General features: G+C 42.8%; 1 protein-coding gene across 1 annotated transcript in view; it reads left to right on the top strand.

Annotated features, from left to right (window-relative positions):
• The window catches only part of LOC131546034 (ERC protein 2), a 96,565-nt gene that overhangs the window by 63,988 nt on the left and 10,285 nt on the right, over positions 1-22,292 (top strand). The window contains exons 12-13 of the mRNA XM_058785331.1: positions 20,874-20,993; positions 21,736-21,785. Of these exons, the coding sequence (XP_058641314.1) occupies positions 20,874-20,993; positions 21,736-21,762 (147 nt within the window). The 3' untranslated portion in view covers positions 21,763-21,785. The remainder of the gene's footprint in view (positions 1-20,873; positions 20,994-21,735; positions 21,786-22,292) is intronic.

Genomic DNA, 22,292 nt, shown 5'->3' with positions numbered 1-22,292 from the left:
AATGATGTTCGACTTCGCCAGTCGGAGATCACCAAAAATAATGTTAAAGAGGTGTGTGAACTTGCAAGTACGATGTCAGACACTGTAATATGCTCTGGTCCGCTCCTGCTTACCGTGGTGATGAGATTCATAGCAGACTGTCGTCACTTAATGGCTGGATGTCTAAGTGGTGCCCGCAAAATAACATAGGCTTTATAGACAATTGGAAGAATTTTTGGGGCAGACCTGACCTGTTGAAAAGAGATGGTGTTCATCCCTCCTGGGGTGGTGCCGCTCTTCTCTCTAGAAATATGGCACATAGTCTTAGAGTTTGTACTTGACTAACTGGAGCCCAGGTCAGGAAGCAGACAGACTGGCTAAACCGATCGCCTGCTAGCCGCCTCACGCCACCAAAGTCAGTTAACTCTCAGCACATAGAAACTTTTTCACCTAGATATCACACTATAGAGACTGTGTCTGTTCCCGAACTAGAAAATACAGAAAACATCCAAACCAAAGTAATAGTAACAATTTAATTGATGTTCAACAAATAAAAACGATATAATACAGATAAACACATGATAAAGCTTGGCTTATTAAATATTAGATCCCTTTCTTCAAAAGCACTTTTTGTAAATGATATGTTCACTGACCATAAACTAGATGTGCTTTGTCTGACAGAAACCTGGCTAAAACAAGATGATTACATTACTTTAAACGAGTCTACACCCCAAGATTACTGTTACAAACATGAACCGCGTCCAAAAGGTAAAGGGGAGGTGTTGCTACAATTTATAGAAATATTTTCAGTATCTCTCAGAGGTTGGGTTTCAAGTATAATTCGTTCAAGTAATGGTGCTTCATATAACGTTATCCAAAGAAACAAGTGTTAATGATAAATCCCTGTGATGTTTGTACTGGCTACTGTATACAGGCCACCAGGGCACCATACAGACTTTATTAAAGAATTTTCTGATCTTCTATCAGAGTTAGTGCTGACTGCAGATAAAGTCCTAATCGTTGGTGATTTTAATATCCATGTTGATAATGACAGAGATTCGTTGGGATCAGCATTTATAGACATTCTAAACTCAATTGGTGTTAAACAACACGTGTCAGGACCTACTCATTGTCGAAATCATACTCTAGATTTAATACTGTCACATGGAATTGATGTCAGTGGCGTTGAAATTTTGCAGCAGAGCGATGATATCTCAGATCATTATCTAGTCTCCTGTATATTCCATATAGCTAAAGCTGTAAAGCCAACTTCTTGTTACAAATATGGTAGAACCATTACCTCTACCACAAAAGACTGCTTTATAAATAATCTTCCTGACTTATCTCAGTTCCTCAGCATATCCAATAGCTCAGAACAACTTGATGATGTAACAGGAACTATGGACTCTCTCTTTTCTAGCACTTTAGATGCGGTTGCTCCTTTACGCTTAAGGAAGATTAAGGATAAGAGTCCAACACCGTGGTATAATGAGCACACTCGCCCTAAAGAGAGCAGCCCGGAAAATGGAGCGCAGCTGGAGGAAAACTAAATTAGAGGTATTTCGTTTAGCTTGGCGGAAAGTACCCTATCCTACAGAAAAGCATTAAAACTGCTAGATCTGATTACTTTTCGTCTCTTCTAGAAGAAAACAAACATAACCCCGATATTTATTCAATACAGTAACTAAATTAACGAAAAATCAAGCATCAACAGGTGTTGGCATTTCCCAAGAGCATAGCAGTAATGACTTTATGAACTACTTCACTTCCAAGATCGATACTATCAGAGATAAAATTGTATCCTGCAGCCGTCAACTACAGTATCGCATCAGATAGCGCACTATAGACCCCTGAGGAACAATTCCACTCATTCTCTACTGTAGGAGAGGAAGAATTGTATAAACTTGTTAAATCATCTAAACCAACATCATGTATGTTAGACCCGATTCCATCTAAACTACTAAAAGAGCTGCTTCCAGAAGTCATAGATCCTCTTTTGGCTATTATTAATTCATCATTGTCATTAGGATATGTCCCCAAAACCTTCAAATTGGCTGTTATTAAGCCTCTCATTAAAAACCACAACTTGACCCCAAAGATCTAGTTAATTACAGACCGATCTCAAATCTCCCTTTTCTGTCAAAGATACTAGAAAAGGTAGTATCCTCACAATTATATTCCTTCCTAGAGAAAATGATATCTGTGAGGAATTCCAGTCAGGATTTAGATCGTATCATAGTACTGAGACTGCTCTCATTAGAGTTACAAATGACCTGCTTCTATCATCTGATTGTGGTTGTATCTCTTTATTAGTTCTACTGGATCTTAGCGCTGCGTTCGACACTATCGACCACAACATTCTTTTGAATAGACTACAAAACTTTGTTGGCATTAGTGGAAGTGCCTTAGCATGGTTCAAATCGTACTTATCTGACCGCCATCAGTTCGTAGCAGTGAATGAAGAGGTATCATATCGATCACAAGTGCAGTATGGAGTACCTCAAGGCTCAGTACTAGGGCCGTTACTTTTCACGCCTATATGTTACCCTTGGGAGATATTATCAGGAGACATGGTGTTAGCTTTCACTGTTATGCTGATGATACTCAGCTCTATATTTCTTCGCGACCGGTGAAACACACCAAATTGAGAAACTAACGGAATGCATAGTCGATATAAAAACTGGATGACGAGTAATTTTTACTGCTAAATTCTGAAAAACAGAGGTGTTAATTATCGGACCTAAAACCCCACATGTAACCTAGAACATTATCTAACACTTGACGGCTGCTCTGTCAATTCTTCTTCATCAGTCAGGAACCTAGGTGTGCTGTTCGATAGCAATCTGTCATTTGAAAGCCATGTTTCTAGCATCTGTAAAACTGCATTTTTCATCTCAAAAGCATATCTAAATTGCGACCAATGCTCTCAACGTCAAATGCAGAAATGTTAATTCATGCGTTTATGACCTCAAGGTTAGACTATTGTAATGCTTTATTGGGTGGTTGTTCTGCACGCTTGATCAACAAACTACAGTTGGTCCAAAATGCAGCAGCTAGAGTCCTTACTAGAACCAGGAAATATGACCATATTAGCCCGGTTCTGTCAACACTGCACTGGCTCCCTATCAAGCATCGGATAGATTTTAAAATCTTGTTAATTACTTATAAAGCCCTGAATGGTTTAGCTCCTCAGTACTTGAGCGAGCTCTTATCGCATTATAGTCCTCCACGTCCGCTGCGTTCTCAAAACTCTGGCCGTTTGATAATACCTAGAATATCAAAATCGACTGCGGGCGGCAGATCCTTTTCCTATTTAGCACCCAAACTCTGGAACAGTCTACCTAACACTGTTCGGGAGGCAGACACACTCTGTCAGTTTAAATCTAGATTAAAGACCCATCTCTTTAGCCTGGCTTACACATAACACATTAATACGCTTCTATTATTCAAATCCGTTAAAGGATTGTTAGGCTGCATTAATTAGATCAACCGGAACCGGGAACACTCCCCATAACACACGATGTACTCGTTACATCGTAAGTTGAATGGCATCTGCGCTAATGTTTGTCTGTTTTTTCCTAGTCTGTTTCTCGGTCCGTGTCCGATCAGATGGTGGGTCGGCGCCGGAGGTGACGTCTGCGGCCCTGATCGTCGGCGGAGACCAGGACGCCCGGATGACCCCCAGAGATATATCCCCAGATATATCAACCAAAAATAACAAAATAACTAAAATATAATAAAATACCTAACTACATAATACTACTATTGTTAGAAATTGCAACAAAATTAAAATAGAAATAGAAACTTTTGAACTGCGGGTTTCGTCTGGTCAGAGGAGAACTGGCCCCGACTGAGCCTGGTTTCTCCCAAGGTTTTTCTCCATTATGTCTCAGAGGAGTTTTGGTTCCTTGCCGCTGTCGCCTCTGGCTTGCTCAGTTGGGGACACTTAATTTCTAGCGATTATCGCCGATTTGATTGCACAGATACTATTTAAACTAAACTGAGCTAGACAATGACATCTCTGAATTCAATAATGAAATGCCTTTAACTGAAAATTGAGTGTTTAATCTTATCATTATACATTACTGACACTCTATCCTCCAATTTGATACTGTTAAGTGCTTTGACACAATCTGTATTGTAAAAGCGCTATATAAATAAAGGTGACTTGACTTGACCCTTGAGGGGAATAAGTCGGCATGACTTGGAAAAACGGTCTATGATTACTAGTATGCAGGTATTACCATCGGATACGGGTAGGTCGGTAATGAAGTCCACTTCTAGGTGTGACCACGGATGTTGAGGTATGGGTAGAGGTTGAAGTTTGCCTGCTGGTAGATGACGGGAACTCTTGGATATGGCACAGTCCGGGCAGCCTCGCACAAACCTTCTGACGTCCCGGGCCATGTTTGGCCACCAGAAGCGGTCTCCTAGCTATGAGAGAGTTGCGTTGGCCCCTGGGTGGCCAGTACCAAGTGAAGTATGGGTGGAGTGGATTAGGGGAGTCCGTTGGGTCCGAGGAACATATTGTAGGTTTGGGGGACAGCCCGGCGGATTGGCGGGAGGCGTGGTGGAGGCGACTGGTGGAGAGGACCATTGTATGGGACTTGTGATGATGGGAGTAGGTATGATGGGTTCAGGTTCGGGAGTATCTTCTTCGAGGCTATGGATCCTGGATAGGGCGTCGGCCTTGATGTTCTTGGTTCCGGGTCTGTAGGATATTGTAAACTGGAAGCGAGTAAAGAATAGTGCCCAGCGGGCTTGTCTTGGGTTTAGTCGTTTGGCTTCTCGAATATATTGCAGGTTTTTATGATCTGTGAGTACAAGAAAAGGGTGCTTTGCTCCCTCCAGCCAGTGCCTCCATTCCTCTAGGGCTAACTTTACCGCCAATAGTTCCCGATTTCCTATATCGTAATTTCGTTCCGCCGGGCTGAGTTTTTTGGAGAAGTAGGCGCATGGATGGAGTTTTGGAGGCTTCCCCTGCTGCTGAGATAAGACGGCTCCTACGCCCGTGGTGGATGCGTCTACCTCTACAATGAATTGAGCTTCAGGGTCCGGGTGAATGAGGAGTGGTGCGTTGGTGAAGGTCTGCTTAAGGTCGTCAAAAGCCTTTTGAGCTTGGGGGGTCCAGGTGAGGGTCTTGTTCTTACCCTTGAGAATGTCTGTGAGGGGACTGGTGGTGGTGCTGTAGTTTGGAATGAAACGTCGGTAGAAATTTGAAAATCCGAGAAATCTCTGAAGTTCTTTGATTGTGGAGGGAACTGGCCAGGATGTGACTGCTTCCACCTTCCCCTTGTCCATGCGGACGCCACGCTGGTCGATGATATATCCCAGAAAGTGTACGGAGGGTTGGTGGAAGGTGCATTTTTCGGCCTTGAGGTAGAGGTGAAAGTGACGGAGTTTGTGGAGGACCTCCGCAACGTGGTGGCGATGGTCGGCCAAGCTCCGGGAGTAGATGAGGATGTCATCTATATAAACTATAACAAATCGGTTCAGAAACTCCCGGAGCACCTCGTGCATAAACCCCTGGAAGACGGAAGGGACGTTGACAAGCCCATACGGCATTACCCGGTATTCGTAGTGACCGGTAGGGGTGATCAAGGCTGTCTTCCATTCGTCTCCTTCTCTTATGCGGATGAGGTTATATGCGCTGCGGAGGTCCAATTTTGTGAAGACGGTGGCGCCGCGTAGTTGTTCAAGGGCTGCTGGAACAAGGGGAAGGGGATACCGGTATTTTACAGTGATTTCATTGAGTTTACGGTAATCAATGCAAGGGCGTAGGCCACCGTCCTTCTTGCCCACGAAGAAAAAGCTGGAAGCAGCAGGGGAGGTAGATGGTACTATGTAACCTTGCTGTAAAGCCTCCGTAATGTACTTCTCCATGGCCTTTTGCTCCGGAGGAGATAGTGGATAAATTTTGCCTTGTGGTACTGGCTCACCCGGGAGGAGATCGATCGCACAGTCCCATGGCCGATGTGGGGGTAGCTGGGCAGCCCTCTTCGGACAGAAGACGTCACTAAAGTGGGAATAGCACGGAGGTATATTGACGGATAAGTTCTGGTGAGGGCTTTCAATGGATGTGGTACCAACTGTTATAAGAGATTGCTTGAGTCTTCTCGGTTTAGGTAGGTTGGGAAAACATTTATGGAAGCACTTCTCACCCCACTTTAGGACCTCTCCTGTCCTCCAAGACAGATGTGGGTCGTGCTGCACCAGCCACGGTCGACCCAGAATGATGTCTACCGTTGAACCCTCCAGAACCAAGTTCCCCGCGGAACCAGAGTCGAGGAGGACTGTGACTGAGAACACATTGGAACAGGCAGTAAGCAAGGCGTGAGTTGAGAGAGGTTTGAGTTTTGGAAGTGGAGTGAGGACAGAACTCACCAAGATTCGTGGTGGTCGCAAGGGGCACTCCAGCACTCGATGTCCATCATCTCCGCAGTAGAGGCATAATCTGTGGGTTATACGGCGTTGTCGTTCTGATAAGGATAGACGGGTCACATTAGTTTGCATTGGTTCTGGAGGGTCTTCCATCTCTGGTCGGCGAGGAGGAGGAGGAGTTGCGATGGCGGTGGTGTGATCCAAGGAACAAGATTGGATACGATTAGAACAACGAATAGCGAGTTGGATAAATTTTCCCCAGACCATAATTGTCATCGTAGGCACTGAGGTGAAGACGGAGGCGAGGGTTTAAACCCTGTCTAAATGCAGTGATGAGTGATGGTTCGTTCCAGCCGCTAGCGGCTGCCAGAGTGCGGAACTGTAAAGCATACTGCTGGATGGTGTGAGTACCTTGACGAAGTCGATATAGCTGTTCACCAACAGTGGAATCTGCAGGCGATAGACTAAATACTTCTTTGAAGTGATGAATGAAGTGATTGAATCTTTGGGTTGCGGGTCCAGCTTGGTTCAGGATAGTTTCGGCCCATTTCAGGGCAGGTCCAGTGAGAGGTGACGATGTATGCTATTTTGGATTGATCCGTTGTGAAAATATGAGGGTGCAGATTCATGTTCAGGGTGCTTTGGAGAATGAAGCCATCGCAATCCTCCGCCGAACCAGAGAAGGGCGCTGGTCTGGCCACAGGACTGGCAAACACGATTGGGGAAGTAGTGCTCACGGTGGTGTTGGACGGTGGTTGTGGTGGTGGAGCTGGTGGTTGTAGGAGCAACTTTCAAAACTTTCAAAAATCCAAGATGGCGGCGCGCTCAGACGCAGCGGCTTCTCCGGGTCCCAAAGACGGTGCTTTTATGTCTTTTAATGTCGTCTGTTCGTCTCCAAACAATGTCAATTTACCGCTAATTCATCGGGAGATCACTCCGGGATATATCTATGATCGCCAAAGCCTTTTGGATATCAACAACACATACAAACACAAACTCGCCGCGGCTACTGAGAAGCTACGAGGCCTTTGTTTACTGCTGGAGCCGGACCTCGAGACCGCGGCCTCGCCTACTGACGCTACCCGCACAAGGCGGCGCATAGCGGTGTGAGAGAGGACGGCCGGTGGGAGGTATACGAGCCAGGCTAAGGGCTAACCCCTCAAGACCGGCTCTTCCAACACTCATGCTCTCAAACGTTCGCTCTCTGGAAAACAAACTGGACTTAATTCAACTCAGTCTGTCTACACAGCATGAGGCAAGGGATTGTTGTGTGTTTGTTTTCACTGAAACATGGCTAAAGGACAACATCCCGGACTCCGCCATTCAGCTGCACGGGCTAAACTGCTACCGAGCGGACAGAGATTCATCACTGTCTGGTAAGACTCATGGCGGTGGCTTGTGTGTGTATATCAACAAAGATTGGTGTAACAATGCTGCGTTAGTATCAAAACACTGTTCATCGCTGGTGGAGTTTATGTTTGTGAAGTGTCGACCGTTCTATCTGCCGCGGGAGTTCACGGCCATTGTTATTGTCGCGGTTTACATCCCCCCGTGTGCAAATGCAAAGGGCGCTTCATGAGCTGTACAGCGCCATCAGCGAACAACAAACAAATAACCCCGACGGCTTTTTCATCATAGCCGGTGACTTCAACCACGCAAACTTAAAGACAGTTTTGCCAAAGTTCTACCAACATGTGAACTTTGCAACAAGGGAAATAACACACTGGACTTTGTTTATACAATAGAGAAAATGCATACAAAGCTGAACCCGCCCCACCTCGGGTACTGGATCACATCTCTGTTATGCTAATCCCAGCATACAGACCACTTCTGAAACTCACCAAACCGGTTCAAAAGCAAATCACGGTATGGCCAGAAAATGCCACCTCAGCACTGCAGGACTGCTTCCAGGACACAGACTGGAACATGTTTAAAGAGGCGGCCACCTACAACAACCACACAGACCTACAGGAGTACACTGAAACTGTGACTGCTTACATCAAAAAGTGCATAGATGATGTGACAGTCACCAAGACCATCACCACACGAGCCAACCAGAAGCCATGGATGACAGCAGAGGTTCGTGGGCTGCTAAAGACCAGAGATGAAGCATTCAGATCAGGAGATAAAGCAGCCCTCAAAACAGCAAGAGCCAATCTGTCTCATGGCATCAAGAAGGCAAAACATCAGTATGCTAAAAAAATCAACAACAACTTCAGCGACAGTAAAGACACTCGGACCCTGTGGCAAGCCATCCAGACCATCACTGACTACAAGGCCCGCCACAGGCCAGTGGCGATGACACATCCCTACCAGAGGCACTCAACCACTTCTACTCACGATTTGAGATACAGAACGACACACCTGCACAGAAACTACCCACATCTCCAAACGACCAGGTACTCTGTCTCTCCCCAGCCGATGTAAGGAAGACCCTATCCAGGATTAACCCACGAAGGCTGCGGGCCCTGACAACATACCTGGGCGTGTACTGAAGACTGTGCTGCACAGCTGACGAATGTCTTAACAGACATCTTCAACATCTCGCTGAGCCAGGCAGTCGTCCCCACGTGTCTCAAATCCACCTCCATAATCCCAGTACCAAAGAAGTCACATGTGTCCTGTCTGAATGACTATCGTCCCATAGCACTGACCCCAATCATGATGAAGTGCTTTGAGAGGTTAGTCATGCATCACATCAAGTCCAGTCTCCCAAGCACGCTGGACCCATTCCAGTTTGCATATCGTCCAAACTGCCCACGGACGATGCAATATCCACCACTCTCCACCTAGCTCTTACTCACCTGGAACAGAAAGACTCCTATGTAAGAATGCTGTTCATCGACTTCAGCTCAGCATTCAATACAATAATCCCACAACAGCTCATCCACAAACTAAACCTGCTGGGCATTAACACCTCCCTCTGTAACTGGATCCTGGACTTTTTAACTGCAAGACCTCAGTCAGTCCGTATCGGCCGCAACACCTCGAGCACTACCACACTGAGCACAGGGGCCCCACAAGGCTGTGTGCTCAGCCCGCTGCTCTTCACGCTGCTGACCCACGACTGCACTGCCAAGTCCAGCTCCAACCACATCATCAAGTTTGCTGATGACACAACTGTGGTAGGCCTCATCAGCAACAATGATGAAACGCACTACAGAGAGGAAGTGGCACAGCTGGCTGAATGGTGTGGTGCTAACAACCTGTCCCTCAATGTGAGTAAGACAAAAGAGGTTGTGATGGACTTCAGGAGAAACTCTGTTGACCACCCCCCACTGACCATCGACGGCTCAACCGTGGAGAGAGTCGGTAGCACTAAATTCCTGGGGGTGCACATCACAAAGGATCTCACCTGGACCACCAACGTCACGTCACTCAACAAGAAGGGACAACAGCGCCTCTACTTTCTCCGTCGGCTGAAAAGGGCAAGTCTCCCTCCACCCATCCTCACCACCTTTTACAGGGGCACCATTGAGAGTGTGCTGACCAGCTGCATCACTGTCTGGTATGGGAACTGCAATGCTGCTGACCGCAAGACCCTACAACGGACAGTGTACACTGCCGCAAAGATCATCGGTGCCCCTCTTCCCTCCATCCTGGACATTTTCCTTGCACGATGCTCCAGCAAGGCCTCCAGCATCGTGAAGGACCCCACCCACCCTCCCACAACCTCTTCCAGCTCCTGCCATCAGGAAAAGGTACCGGAGTATCAAAGCTCGTTCTGTCAGATTGCTCAACAGCTTCTTTCCCCAGGCTGTGAGAGCTCTTAACTCCAATCTCCCTGTCCCGCTCTGAAACCATGAACACCTCAGCCCCCAACTATAAATAACTATTGACAAATTTCTCCTAAGTGCAATTCTGGGTGTGCTACACACAGGTGAGTGGGCTATACAAACCACCTGTAGTAACGCACTCGTCCCACTATATGCACACTAGACACTTTCTATAAACACTCCCTGCAACAAAGACTCAATAAGATAATATATGTTTACTTGAATATTGCACTATAAAATAATGTTTACTGGAGCATTGCACTACTAAGTCTTTTGCACTATGCGCTGCTTCCCACAAAATCTCTCTTCTGAACAATTTAATGTAAAAAAATATATATTTCCTGCACAATTTCATGTACAAATATCTCTTTAGCACTATTTCATGTACAGTATTTATGTAAAGTTCTTGTACAGTCTCAGTTTGTGTATGTGTAGTCAACTAGGTATAGTAGTATTTATAGTATATGTATAGTCAGATGGTTAAACTGTTGTATAGCCCTATTGTGTTTTTGTTTTTTTCCCCCATATTTGCATTGCTGTATGTGTATCTCATGTCTAACTAGTATGTAGCACCGTGGTCCTGCGAGACACGACATTTCGTTCCACTATATGTCCACACATGTAGCAGAATGACAATAAAGCTCAACTTGAACTTGAACTTTTAAGAGAATCCACCAGCTCTTGGAAGGGGTCCGGAGTGCTCATCCTGTGTGACGGTGTAGGTCCGATCTTCTGTTATGGATGGACTCTGACACGAAGATGGTAAAGGAGAATTAGGTGTTTATTAAAACAGGTGAGACACTCAGGTTACTTTAGGTTTCTTGCAAGGTGAGTAGGTGACTTCAGAATGGTAAATCAAACGGGTAGTATGATGTGCTTGAGATTCCTCTCTTTTCCTCAGGCGTACGGGGAGACGAGACAGGATCGATTCGGGGAGACACACACACACTTCGAGGACGGAGCTCTATGAAGGGAGGAGGACACAAGGTGGGAGAACACAGCAGGTAAGTCAGACAGGGTAAGTATTTCTTAGATTTTCAGGAGGATATGGTCTTTTCAGATACAGGATACCAAGAGGTTGAGTCCACGTAGCAATGACGAGATCGGACGCTGAAGTGTGTGTGTGGTGATCCTTTATAGTGCTGGTGATTGGCATGGTGATCAGGTGCAGGTGAGTGTGATTAATACTCAGGGGATGTGGAGCGATGTGATTGGTGGAGTGAAGGGCCTGACTGGTCCGTGACAGTATTATGTAGTTAGGTATTTTATTATAAAGGTCTACTCATTCCTTCGTTGACTGGTCTCAAGGTTACAAGCTCTTCGCCTGTCTCATCACTTACCTGCTGGATCCCTGTGGCTCCGTGGATGTCTTCCTCCAGTTGATTCTCCTAAAAGGGAAAGATAAGGACGATTAATGGACGATTAATTCCTCAGTTTATTGAGCTTCATTGAACTCTGAGTTATTGCACTTACCTTTTGACGTCGCCTTCAGTTTGTTTAATAAAGAAACTCTTACTATAATCATCCTCGTGTGCCTCTCCATCCAATGTGTGACAGCATATATATATATATATATATATATATATATATATATATATATATATATATACAAGTGAATCTCAATAAATTATAATGTCATGGAAAAGTTAATTTATTTCAGTAATTTAACTCAAATTGTGAAACTCATGTATTAAATAAATTCAATGCACACAGACTAAAGTAGTTTAAGTCTTTGGTTCTTTTAATTGTATTGATTTTGGCTCACATTTAACAAAAACCCACCAATTCACTATCTCAACAAATTAGAATACTTCATAAGACCAATAAAAAAACATTTTTAGTGAATTGTTGGCCTTCTGGAAAGTATGTTCATTTACTGTATATGTACTCAATACTTGGTAGGGGCTCCTTTTGCTTTAATTACTGCCTCAATTCGGTGTGGCATGGAGGTGATCAGTTTGTGGCACTGCTGAGGTGGTATGGAAGCCCAGGTTGCTTTGATAGCGGCCTTCAGGTCATCTGCATTGTTTGGTCTGGTGTCTGTCATCTTACTCTTGACAATACAGGTCAGGCGAGTTTGCTGGCCAGTCAAGCACACCAACACCATGGTCATTGAACCAGCTTTTGGTACCTTTGGCAGTGTGGGCAGGTGCCAAGTCCTGCTGGAAAATGAAATCAGCATCTCCATAAAGCTTGTCAGCAGAAGGAAGCATGAAGTGCTCTAAAATTTCCTGGTAGATGGCTGCGTTGACTGTGGACTTCAGAAAACACAGTGGACCAACACCAGCAGATGACATGGCAGCCCAAATCATCACTGACTGTGGAAACTTCACACTGGACTTCAAGCAACATGGTCCAGTTCTTTTTCTCCACAGCCCAGTTAAGATGCTTCTGACGTTGTCTCTGGTTCAGAAGTGGCTTGGCTTTTCCTGAAGACGTCTGAGCGTGGTGACTCTTGATGCACTGACTTCAGCTTCAGTTCACTCCTTGTGAAGCTCTCACAAGTGTTTGAATCAGCTTTGCTTGACAGTATTCTCAAGCTTGCAGTCATCACTGTTGCTTGTGCACGTTTTCCTACCCAAATTCTTCCTTCCAGTCAACTTTGCATTTAATATGCTTTGATACAGCACTCTGTAAACAGCCACACTTTTCAGTAATGACCCTCTGTGACTTACCCTCTTTGTGGAGGGCGTCAATGTTCGTCTTCTGGACCATTGCCAAGTCAGCAGTCTTTTCCATTATTGTGGTTTCAAAGAACAAGAGATACCCGGAATTTATACTGTAGGGATGGTCATTTATTGAAACTCAAATGTAAATATTCTAATATTTTAAGAGACTGATTTTTGACTTTCATGAGCTGTAAGCTCTAATCATCAAAATTAAAACAAAAAAAACTTTTGAAATGTTTTACTTTACATGGAATGAATCTAAAATATATGAAAGTTTCACTTTTTGAAATAACTTACATGAAAAAATTTTTTCATGACATTCTAATTTATTGAGATGCACCTATATATATATATACAGTATATATATATATATATATATATATACTGTATATATATGCAATAATGATATTCATTTTTTGTCTCTTACAAATGCACATTTGACATTGAGTTAACAGTAGTAGTAGTTTGAGTTAGGATGCAGATGTAAATGTATGTTCATTATCAAAATATGTAAAAAATTGTAACAACCTCCTTTTTTTATATGGTGAAATTTAATTTTTCTGACTGTTTGAGTTTTATTACAATTAACCATTATTCTTCCATAGTAGGATACATTTACATCATGATAAGAGTTAAAACCACATATATAGCACCTCAATACTGTGGTAAAAATGCAACTATTTGGTTTCTAGGTAGCCTATTTGTATGAAAAACAGTAGTCTAAATACATAAATTCACAAATATTGTGCACACTTAAATGTAATTCCATTCCATTAGTCATTTAATACATGTCTGCATTAATATAATAAATTTGATATAAATATCCCACATTTCTGCCACAATACCATGGTGCAGTTAGTGTTACTACAGTAAATCCATGGTAAATGATGGCGATTTGTAAATTGAAAAGCCTTCCGACAGTATCGTTGCACACAGTGTTTTTCTGCTGTTTGTCAGCACTTTTATCTGGATTTAAACTAGTTTATATCAGTTGACAGATATTGACTGATACTAGTTTATACCAGTCATTTGTGTTCTTCGCTAAATTCAAGCACTTCAGTTCACATTGGATCTCACAGCGCTGTTTCGTGGTTGCGTGATCAGTGAGTAAACACATCTGCTCTAGTCAGCTCACTCTGCGCTGCGCCATTGTTTGAACCGAGCGGGTAAATGGTCCATGTGGTACGGTTCAAATGAGTAGGTGCTGTTTTGTTCTGCTTTTGGCGCATAAACTTAAAAAAAAAAAAAAAAATCAATCGAATATTTAATTTTTGAATATTTAAATCGAAATCGTTTTATTGAGGAAGATTATATCACTATATTTATAGTTATGTTTTTTCACCCAGCCCTACCTCAAAGTATATCTGCTCCCGCGCCCCCGCTGTGAACTCTGGCGCCCCCCTTAGGGAACCACTGACCTGGAGGGCCGCTCAAGTCTGCTTAATTTGAAATTTGTGGGGATAAAAGAAGGAGCGGAGCAGGGTCAATCTCTACGCTATTCGGCCAAGACAAGTTTCCGAAACCCATCAAGGTGGATCGCGCCCACAGGTCGCTACAACTGAAGCCTACAGAAGACAAGAGGCCGCGTCCGATTATTGCGAAGCTGCATCACGACCACGACAAAGACCTGATCCTCCGTCTGAGCCGTGACAACGCTCCGCTGTATTACAAGGGGAAACAGGTGCACATCTTTCCGGACTATACGGCGGAGATGGCCTCCAAACGTTGCGCATTCGGATCAGTGCTGAAAGTTTTGAAGGAAGCGGGTGTGTCTTGTTCTCTTCACTTTCCTGCAAGATTGCGGGTTAAATACAAGGACTCTGTATCGATTTTTGATTCACCAGAAGAAGCACAAAAATATGCGGACTCTCTATCTAACAAATGACTTCTCTTTTTTTTTTTTTTTTGTGATCAACTTTTTATTTTACAAATGACTTCTCTTTAGTGATCCTGATTTATTGTACTATTGCATTGGTCTGATTAGGATGGATAGTTATGTCATTCATTGAAGTTAATCCTCGATTCTATCAGAGTTTGACGGTACTTTTTATATGTTTGGTATTTTGTCAGCAGCAGGGGAGAGCGATTGAGACTTGTTTTTTTTTTTTTTTTCATACAGCTTAATGAGTAAGTCCCTTTGTGTTGTTTGTTTTTTTCTGCCTTTGCTCCGCTACCTTCCTGGTGATGGGTGAGTTTTGCCATTTCAATTGGGGAAACGGTTGTGGATGGGGGGTGATATGATGGGGTGTACTAGACAATTTTTATTACAGTGTTTACTCCCTTCTTTGATCTGTTACTGGTGATATTTAAGTTCAGTTAGAAAGGTTGATTCTTTATACAGTCATGGCCAAAAATATCGGCACCCTTGGTAAATATGATCAAATAAGGATGTGAGAATTATATGTAATATTAAAATTAAATTTTGATCTTTTATTTAAAAATTCACAAAAATCTAACCTTTCATTGGATAATAAGAATTCAAAATGGGGGGGAAATATCATTATGAAATAAATATTTTTCTCTAATACATATTGGCCACAATTAACGGCACCCTTTTATTCAATACTTTTTGAAACCTCCAGTTTAACAGCTCTACATTTTCTCCTATAATGCCTGATGAGGTTAGGGAAACACCTGACATGAGATCAGAGACCATTCCTTCATCCAGACCCTTTAGATTCCCAGCTAAATGTTGGTGCTTCTTCCCTTCAGTTCACCCCACTCATTTTCTATAGGGTACAGGTAAGAGGACTGGAATGGCCATAACCCTGTTTTAATGAGACTGCTGATTTTCACATGGAATCTCATTCTATAAACAAGAGCTCTCTCCCTGCTTTATTACTTGCCAGTTTAAATGCTCCTTTAAAGAGCATTTCTAAAAATTTTGTAGTACATAGCTCTTTAAGAATATCGAAACAAATTAAGAAATTTATTGGTATCACAAAGCCTTCTCTATATTCTCCCATTTGTAAAAGAATCATAATTTTACACCCACTCTGAGCGACAGAATCTTTCAATTGTGGAATAATAATGGTCTTTCTACATCTAATGAACTATGCACAGATGGTCGCTTTGCCTCTTTTGATCACCTTCTTAGTAAATATGGTCTTTCTCACTCTCATTTTTATCTCATTTTTAACATTTCTTCTGATTATCGTAAGGTAGCTTGGGAAAAGGATGCTAGCATCAATCTATCTGACGACCTCTGGTCTGAAATCCTGCAGAGAATACATAGCTGTTCTATCAATGCAAGACTTCAATTAATTCAGTTTAAAATTGTATACAGGCTGCACTACTCTAAAGTCAAACTCCACAAGATCTACCCAGCAGTATCTCCAGTTTATGATGTCAGGGCGCAGAGGGAACTTTATCTAATTCTTTTTGGTTCTGCCCAAAACTCCATAGGTATTGGCAGGATATATTTTTGTGGTACTCTGCGGCATATGACCAGGCTTTCTTGCCTGAAGTGGAACTGGCCATCTTTGGCTACTCTGATACAGTTTAATCTTTGCCTTATTATTTGCAGTTGGCATTAGTGTTGGGCATGGTGGTGGCCAAGAGAATCATATTGAGGGAGTGGAAATCCACTGCTCCCCCATGTTTTCAGAGATGGCTTGCTGAGATGGCCTCTGTCATACACCTTGAGAAAATACGGTTTAATGAAACCAAGTCTTTTAATAAGTATTCTAAGGTCTGGGGTCCCTTCCTCCCATCCAGGATGGCCGGCAGCGAGAAAGGAATCTGGAAGGCGGGATTCAAGAGTGGTCACCCTGTCCACGATAAGGGAGCTAGGGTTGGCCATCATTGCTGGGACGAGAGAACCAGGGACTGCCTCTGTGGCCGAGGCAAGGGAACTTAGAACAAACACAAGAAAAGCAGGTGGTGGTAGGCGCACCTCAAGGCAGAATGCATTGATACAGTATTTTAAATTGTTCTCTGATATCTACATAAAAGGTATGTGGCTTAGGTAAGGGCAAAAAATCTCCAGAAACGATTTTACATGTGCATTTACAACCCTAGGATTTCTCCCTAGAATGAAACGGTCTGTTATTGGCTTATTTGGCAGTGTCATGAATAATAATAAGCTCGGCTCTGATTGGCTGTTTCACAGTGCTGTTCAATGTTGAGCTCTGCTCTGACTGGCTGTTTCACAGTATGGCTCATCAAGCAGGAAGGAAACACAGGGAGGAAAATATATATTTAAATACTTTATCTTGCAGTTATATCGTGGGGTAATTATACAGTTTATAAAACGCAGGCATCAGGGAGCCGTTATTAATATGCGAGGCATTGAAACGGCTTTTGAATGATCGGTTGATCGCGTTATAGTTTCACTTTCAAGATACGCGATCACACAAACTCTGTTTATACTATGGAGCGGCAGTACTTACCACACATTTCACAAGATCAGATGCTTGTCAGTGGTGCTCAGGATCTGTAAATTATTCGCCATCATCCTCAGTCATCTCTCCTTACTCTATTTATGTGGTAAGTGAAATCTTATGTACTGTAACAGGCTACAGCTAGCAAGGAGCTAACCATGTCCCTTTAGTGGCTCGCGTTATTTTATTAGAACGTGTTATTTGCTTTCTGTGCCTTTCTGAACACAGACACCAACCCATCCCTGCACTTCACATCCCCTGCACAGCCTGGAACGTAACATTTATTTCCATGGACTGCCATTTTCGCTGTTGTCTGCACTTGTTTATTTACAATACCTGGCTGCAGAACTTCTGATGGTTCGGGCGGCTGGCCTAGAACATAAGCGGGTTTATGCAAATGTTGGGGGCGTAGTGATCCTGACTGTTGCGTAACAGTCAGTGTTATGTTCTGGTTCGCCTGTTTTTCAGTGGTCTTTTTTAAATCACAAGATTTACATATGAAGGAGGAAACTATGGTGTTTGAGGCTCAACGTATGTCATTTCCATGTACAGAACTGTTATTATTTAACTATGCCAAGGTAAAGACAGTTTTTCATTCTATGGCACCTTTAACATTTCTGCATTTGACATTGAGAGCATAGGACGCAATTTAGATATGCTTTTGAGATGAAAAAATGCAGTTTTACAGATGCTAGAAACGTGGCTTTCGGAGAAAAGATTGCTATCAAATAGCACACCTAGTTTCCATAACTGATGACAAAGAATTGACAGAGCAGCAATCAAGTGTTAGACAGTGTTCTAGGTTATTACATGTGGAGGTTTTTGGTCCGATAATTAGCACCTTTGTTTTTTATGCAGTTTTGTATGCACTAATAAGCAGCCAATATGTTAATTATAGGCATGCTAATAGGCAACCAGTTATAGTGAGAATTGGTCCCTATACTAAAGTGTTACCAGTATTGTTATAATTTACAAAAACAAGGGTGACGGGTCCATCTGTGAAAACAGCATCTATCTTCCTCTTCTCTGCAGTAGACAATGCCATCTCCAGAAGTGAAATGCATGGTTGTTGTCCACACAGGAGCAAACTACTGTAGCCAAAGCAAAATAAACTAATTTATTTTTATTATATTCTCATTATATAATAATTAAACTTACATACTGTGTATACATTGTCATTATATACTCATTAAACCTTTTCCAAGGCCCAAAATTACAAAATATAGACTTCTGGGAAATCAAACTCTGGTCTCATGAGACCAAGTGAAACATTTGGGATCTAACAGCCTTCAAAAAGTATGGGGTTGATAGAGAAGGAATTCAGTGAGAAGTTCCTGGTGTCACGGGTGCATCGTCAAGGCCAGGGAAACGCGGAGACGTGGAACAAATACTTTGACAAACTGCCAGCAGACGAACATACCCAAAATGACAATGTAAGACTGAACACAGGGGCAAGGAAACATAGGGCTTAAGAAAACTGGGAGACTAGGAAATTAACTACACAGGGCTGGGGACTAATTAACTAAACAAGGACAGTCAAACCTCTACAAATGATTCAGAATGCGGCGGCACGACTGGTCTTCAAGGAACCCAAAAGAGCCCATGTTACACCTCTCTTTATCTCATTGCATTGGCTACCAATCGCAGCTCGCATCAAGTTCAAGACACTGATGCTTGCTCATAGAACAACCACAGGCTCAGCACCCGCCTACATGCACTCACTATTAAGAATCTACATCCTCCAGAAGTCTGAGATCTGCTAGTGAGCGCCTCGTGGTACCATCACAAAGAGGCTCAAAATCACTCTCCAGAACATTCTCGTTCACCATTCCTGGCTGGTGGAATGATCTTCCCACCCATATTCGAGTACTGGATCCCTGTCAATCTTCAAGCAACAGCTGAAAACTCATCTCTTCGACACTACTTGACTTCAACCTACACATAAAAAAAAAAAAAAAAAAAAAAAAAAATCTTTCTCCTTACTTATTCCTTCCTTGCTAGCTTGTACTTATTTAAACAATGCCTGAGACTTGGTGTTACAAGCACTTCCTTTGTCGAATTGCCTCTTCAAGATGAATCGCTTCATGTGTTCCCCAAATTGTAAGTCGCTTTGGATAAAAGCGTCTGCAAAATGACTAAATGTAAATGTAAATGTAAATGTGGACAGGAACACCAAATATGGTCACAAGAGGAGGGGAAACACATGACGCTGAGACACAGTCTGACAGTACTCCCCTCTCCCGTAAGGCGCGTCCCGCGCCATACAACATCCAACGTCAAGGGGGGGTGGGCGCTCTGGATGCCTCAGGGGGCAGAGTACAGGGACGGACGGCCTCCAGGCCAGAATTTCCCCGCGAACGGCGGCGTGTGAGGGAGAGTCGCGGACAGCGGGCTGGTTCCGACTCGGGACCGGACGCTTCCCAGACACCGGTAGACCCCTTCCCTCCAGTACAATCCTGTGGTGTCTGGAAGGTCCACGGGGCGGTGGAAAGAGACCTCGAGCCGGAACAGGTGGAGGATAGCCGCGTTGTCCAACGCGACTCCCGCGGCCAATTTACAAAACTCCCCCGCGAACTCATAGAAGGGGAGATCACGTCGGGCAAGGGCGAGGATGGGAGCGGCGACTTCCATTTCTGTTTTGGTTCAGTCTTTTGTCACGGGTGCGTCATCAAGGCCAGGGAAACACGGAGACGTGGAACAAATACTTTATTGACAAACTGTCAGCAGACGAACATACCCAAAATGACAATGTAAGACTGAACACAGGGGCAAGGAAAAACAGGGCTTAAGAACACTGGGAGACTAGGAAATTAACTACACAGGGCTGGGGACTAATTAACTAAACAAGGACAGGAACACCAAATATGGTCACAAGAGGAGGGGAAACACATGATGCTGAGACACAGTCTGACACCTGGTTCCCACAGTAAAATTCAGTGGTAATAAAGTCTCCAGTAAAGTACTCTCCCATTAACGATCAGGATATTTAAGGTCATCCTCCTCCAGAAGTTAAATAGGATAGATATGACAATTTGTCATGAAATTGTACACTTAATGCCAAGAAGAGTCAGAGTAATATACTTAAAGTAATGGAGGACATATTAAGTACTAGAATATTTTACGTTATTAAATTTAATCAAAGGCTTACACATTTTTGCTAGTGCAATCTCTGCATTCTCACTTTTGCATACCTCTAATCTCAGTCTCTACATTAATTCACTCCTGCATCTGGATTCAGCCTTTCCTCCTGGGGTGGTGTGTCATAACTCCCACAAGTGCATGTGCAATAACTGTTCATGGTTCACTGAACAAGTTTGAAACATATTGTTTAAACCATTTCCAATAAAGATGTATATATGGAAGTGGGATTCTCTGACTGCAGAACCAATTTCTGGGTAAAGCAGTTTTACACTCCAATTTGTGGATCTCCTACATTTGTGCATTGCAGGAAATATTTGTGGGTTTTTAAATATTGCTCACTGGAAAACACTTTCTACTCCAGTCAATTAGAATTTTAGAACAAACAGAGTGTGTGAGATGTTAAAATGTGATCTGTACTCTATCCATTTTTTTAAAATGAGGTAATACAAAATAAAGGAATTGGGTAAAATTGTCTTTTGTTCTCACTTTTACCAGTGTTTATAGAGACAAGGGTTTTAATATGATATTTGTTTACTGCCCATCAGGCACACAGCAGGATGAAGCACATGGCAGAACATTATGAAGATGGACACATTCATCCACAGTATTCCCATCATTCGCATCATGGACAGCAGCGTGAACTGATCTCCCCCCCACCAGAGCAGGTCACTGACCTAAACAAACACACACTCACCCAAACCTACTCACAAGAGATACTTACACACACACACACACACACACACACACACACATACACACACATATTTTTAAATAATGTATTTTTTTTTTTTGTCAGTTTATAGTGACCCCATTACAAAACTTGTTAACACTTTATTTTAAGGTCTCTTAACTAGTTGCTTATTAGCATGCATATTACTAAAATATTAGCCATTTATTAGTAGTAATTAAGCACATATTAATGCCTTATTCTACATAACCTTATTCTACATCCCTAATCCTACCTAATACCTAAACTTAACAACTACCTTACTAACTATTAATAAGCAGCAAATTAGGAATTTTTTGAGGGAAAAGTCGTAGTTAATAGTGAATAAGTGTTCCCTATTCTAAAGTGTTACCCAAAACTTCTAATAGACTTCTAATACGTAGTTTTCGAGAAACAGTGATTAGCTCAAAAAGTTCTGTGGTGACATGATAGATGATTTTAAATCACAAACACTATATGACAAAAATTATGTGGACAATCCCTTCTAATAGACATGTTTACTCCAACAATTCCAGTAAAAACATCTCTTAAATCTATGCTGTAGAAAATTATTTTAGAGAATTTTGGAGAATGTTGCAGCTGTTTCTGGCAATACTATTGTGCATAAAGAGGTCCATAGAGAATTCATACAACAACTTGAGTGAGGAGCTGTTTATAGTAATGCGTTGTGTTTATTTCAGGATGATGAGGATGGCATATGGGCATGACAAAACAGAAACTCCACTGAATGGTAAGTGATGCAGGGTTTTATGACTATTGTTTTTCCTCTGATTGTCTCAATTGCTTACTTCTCCATAGTTCTCTGGGTTGACACAGCACACAGTCCCCCATATATCTGCGAGTCATCTGTGTCACGTCACCTGTAGCGTTTTTTCCCGTTGGCAAAGGAATGGCCCCGCCCTATTCTGCCTCTGATTGGCTTACCTTAATGTCCTTTCCCTCATCCAACCAATCTCACTCCAGATGCATAACTTTTAGACGCTGCAGGCAACTGTCCATATTTCCAGAGGCTACGTAAAACATGAAGGAACAAGCTAACTGCAAGCAACTTATTTTTGAAGTAATTGGGCTATGTTGGTGGTTAGATTAGCCTGTTTGTAGCTAGCTAAATTAAATTTGCTTGTGTTCCAGTATAAATGGTGATTACCGCGAGAGACTGCGTTTTTTTTTTTTTTTTTGCGTGAGGCTGCTGTTGCAATAGCTATGAATATTGTAAGTTACTTTATCGCTACTTTAG

The sequence above is a fragment of the Onychostoma macrolepis genome, chromosome 08, assembly GCF_012432095.1.
Source record: "Onychostoma macrolepis isolate SWU-2019 chromosome 08, ASM1243209v1, whole genome shotgun sequence".
Classification (NCBI taxonomy): domain Eukaryota; kingdom Metazoa; phylum Chordata; class Actinopteri; order Cypriniformes; family Cyprinidae; genus Onychostoma; species Onychostoma macrolepis.
This window is presented reverse-complemented; position numbering and strand designations above follow the sequence as displayed.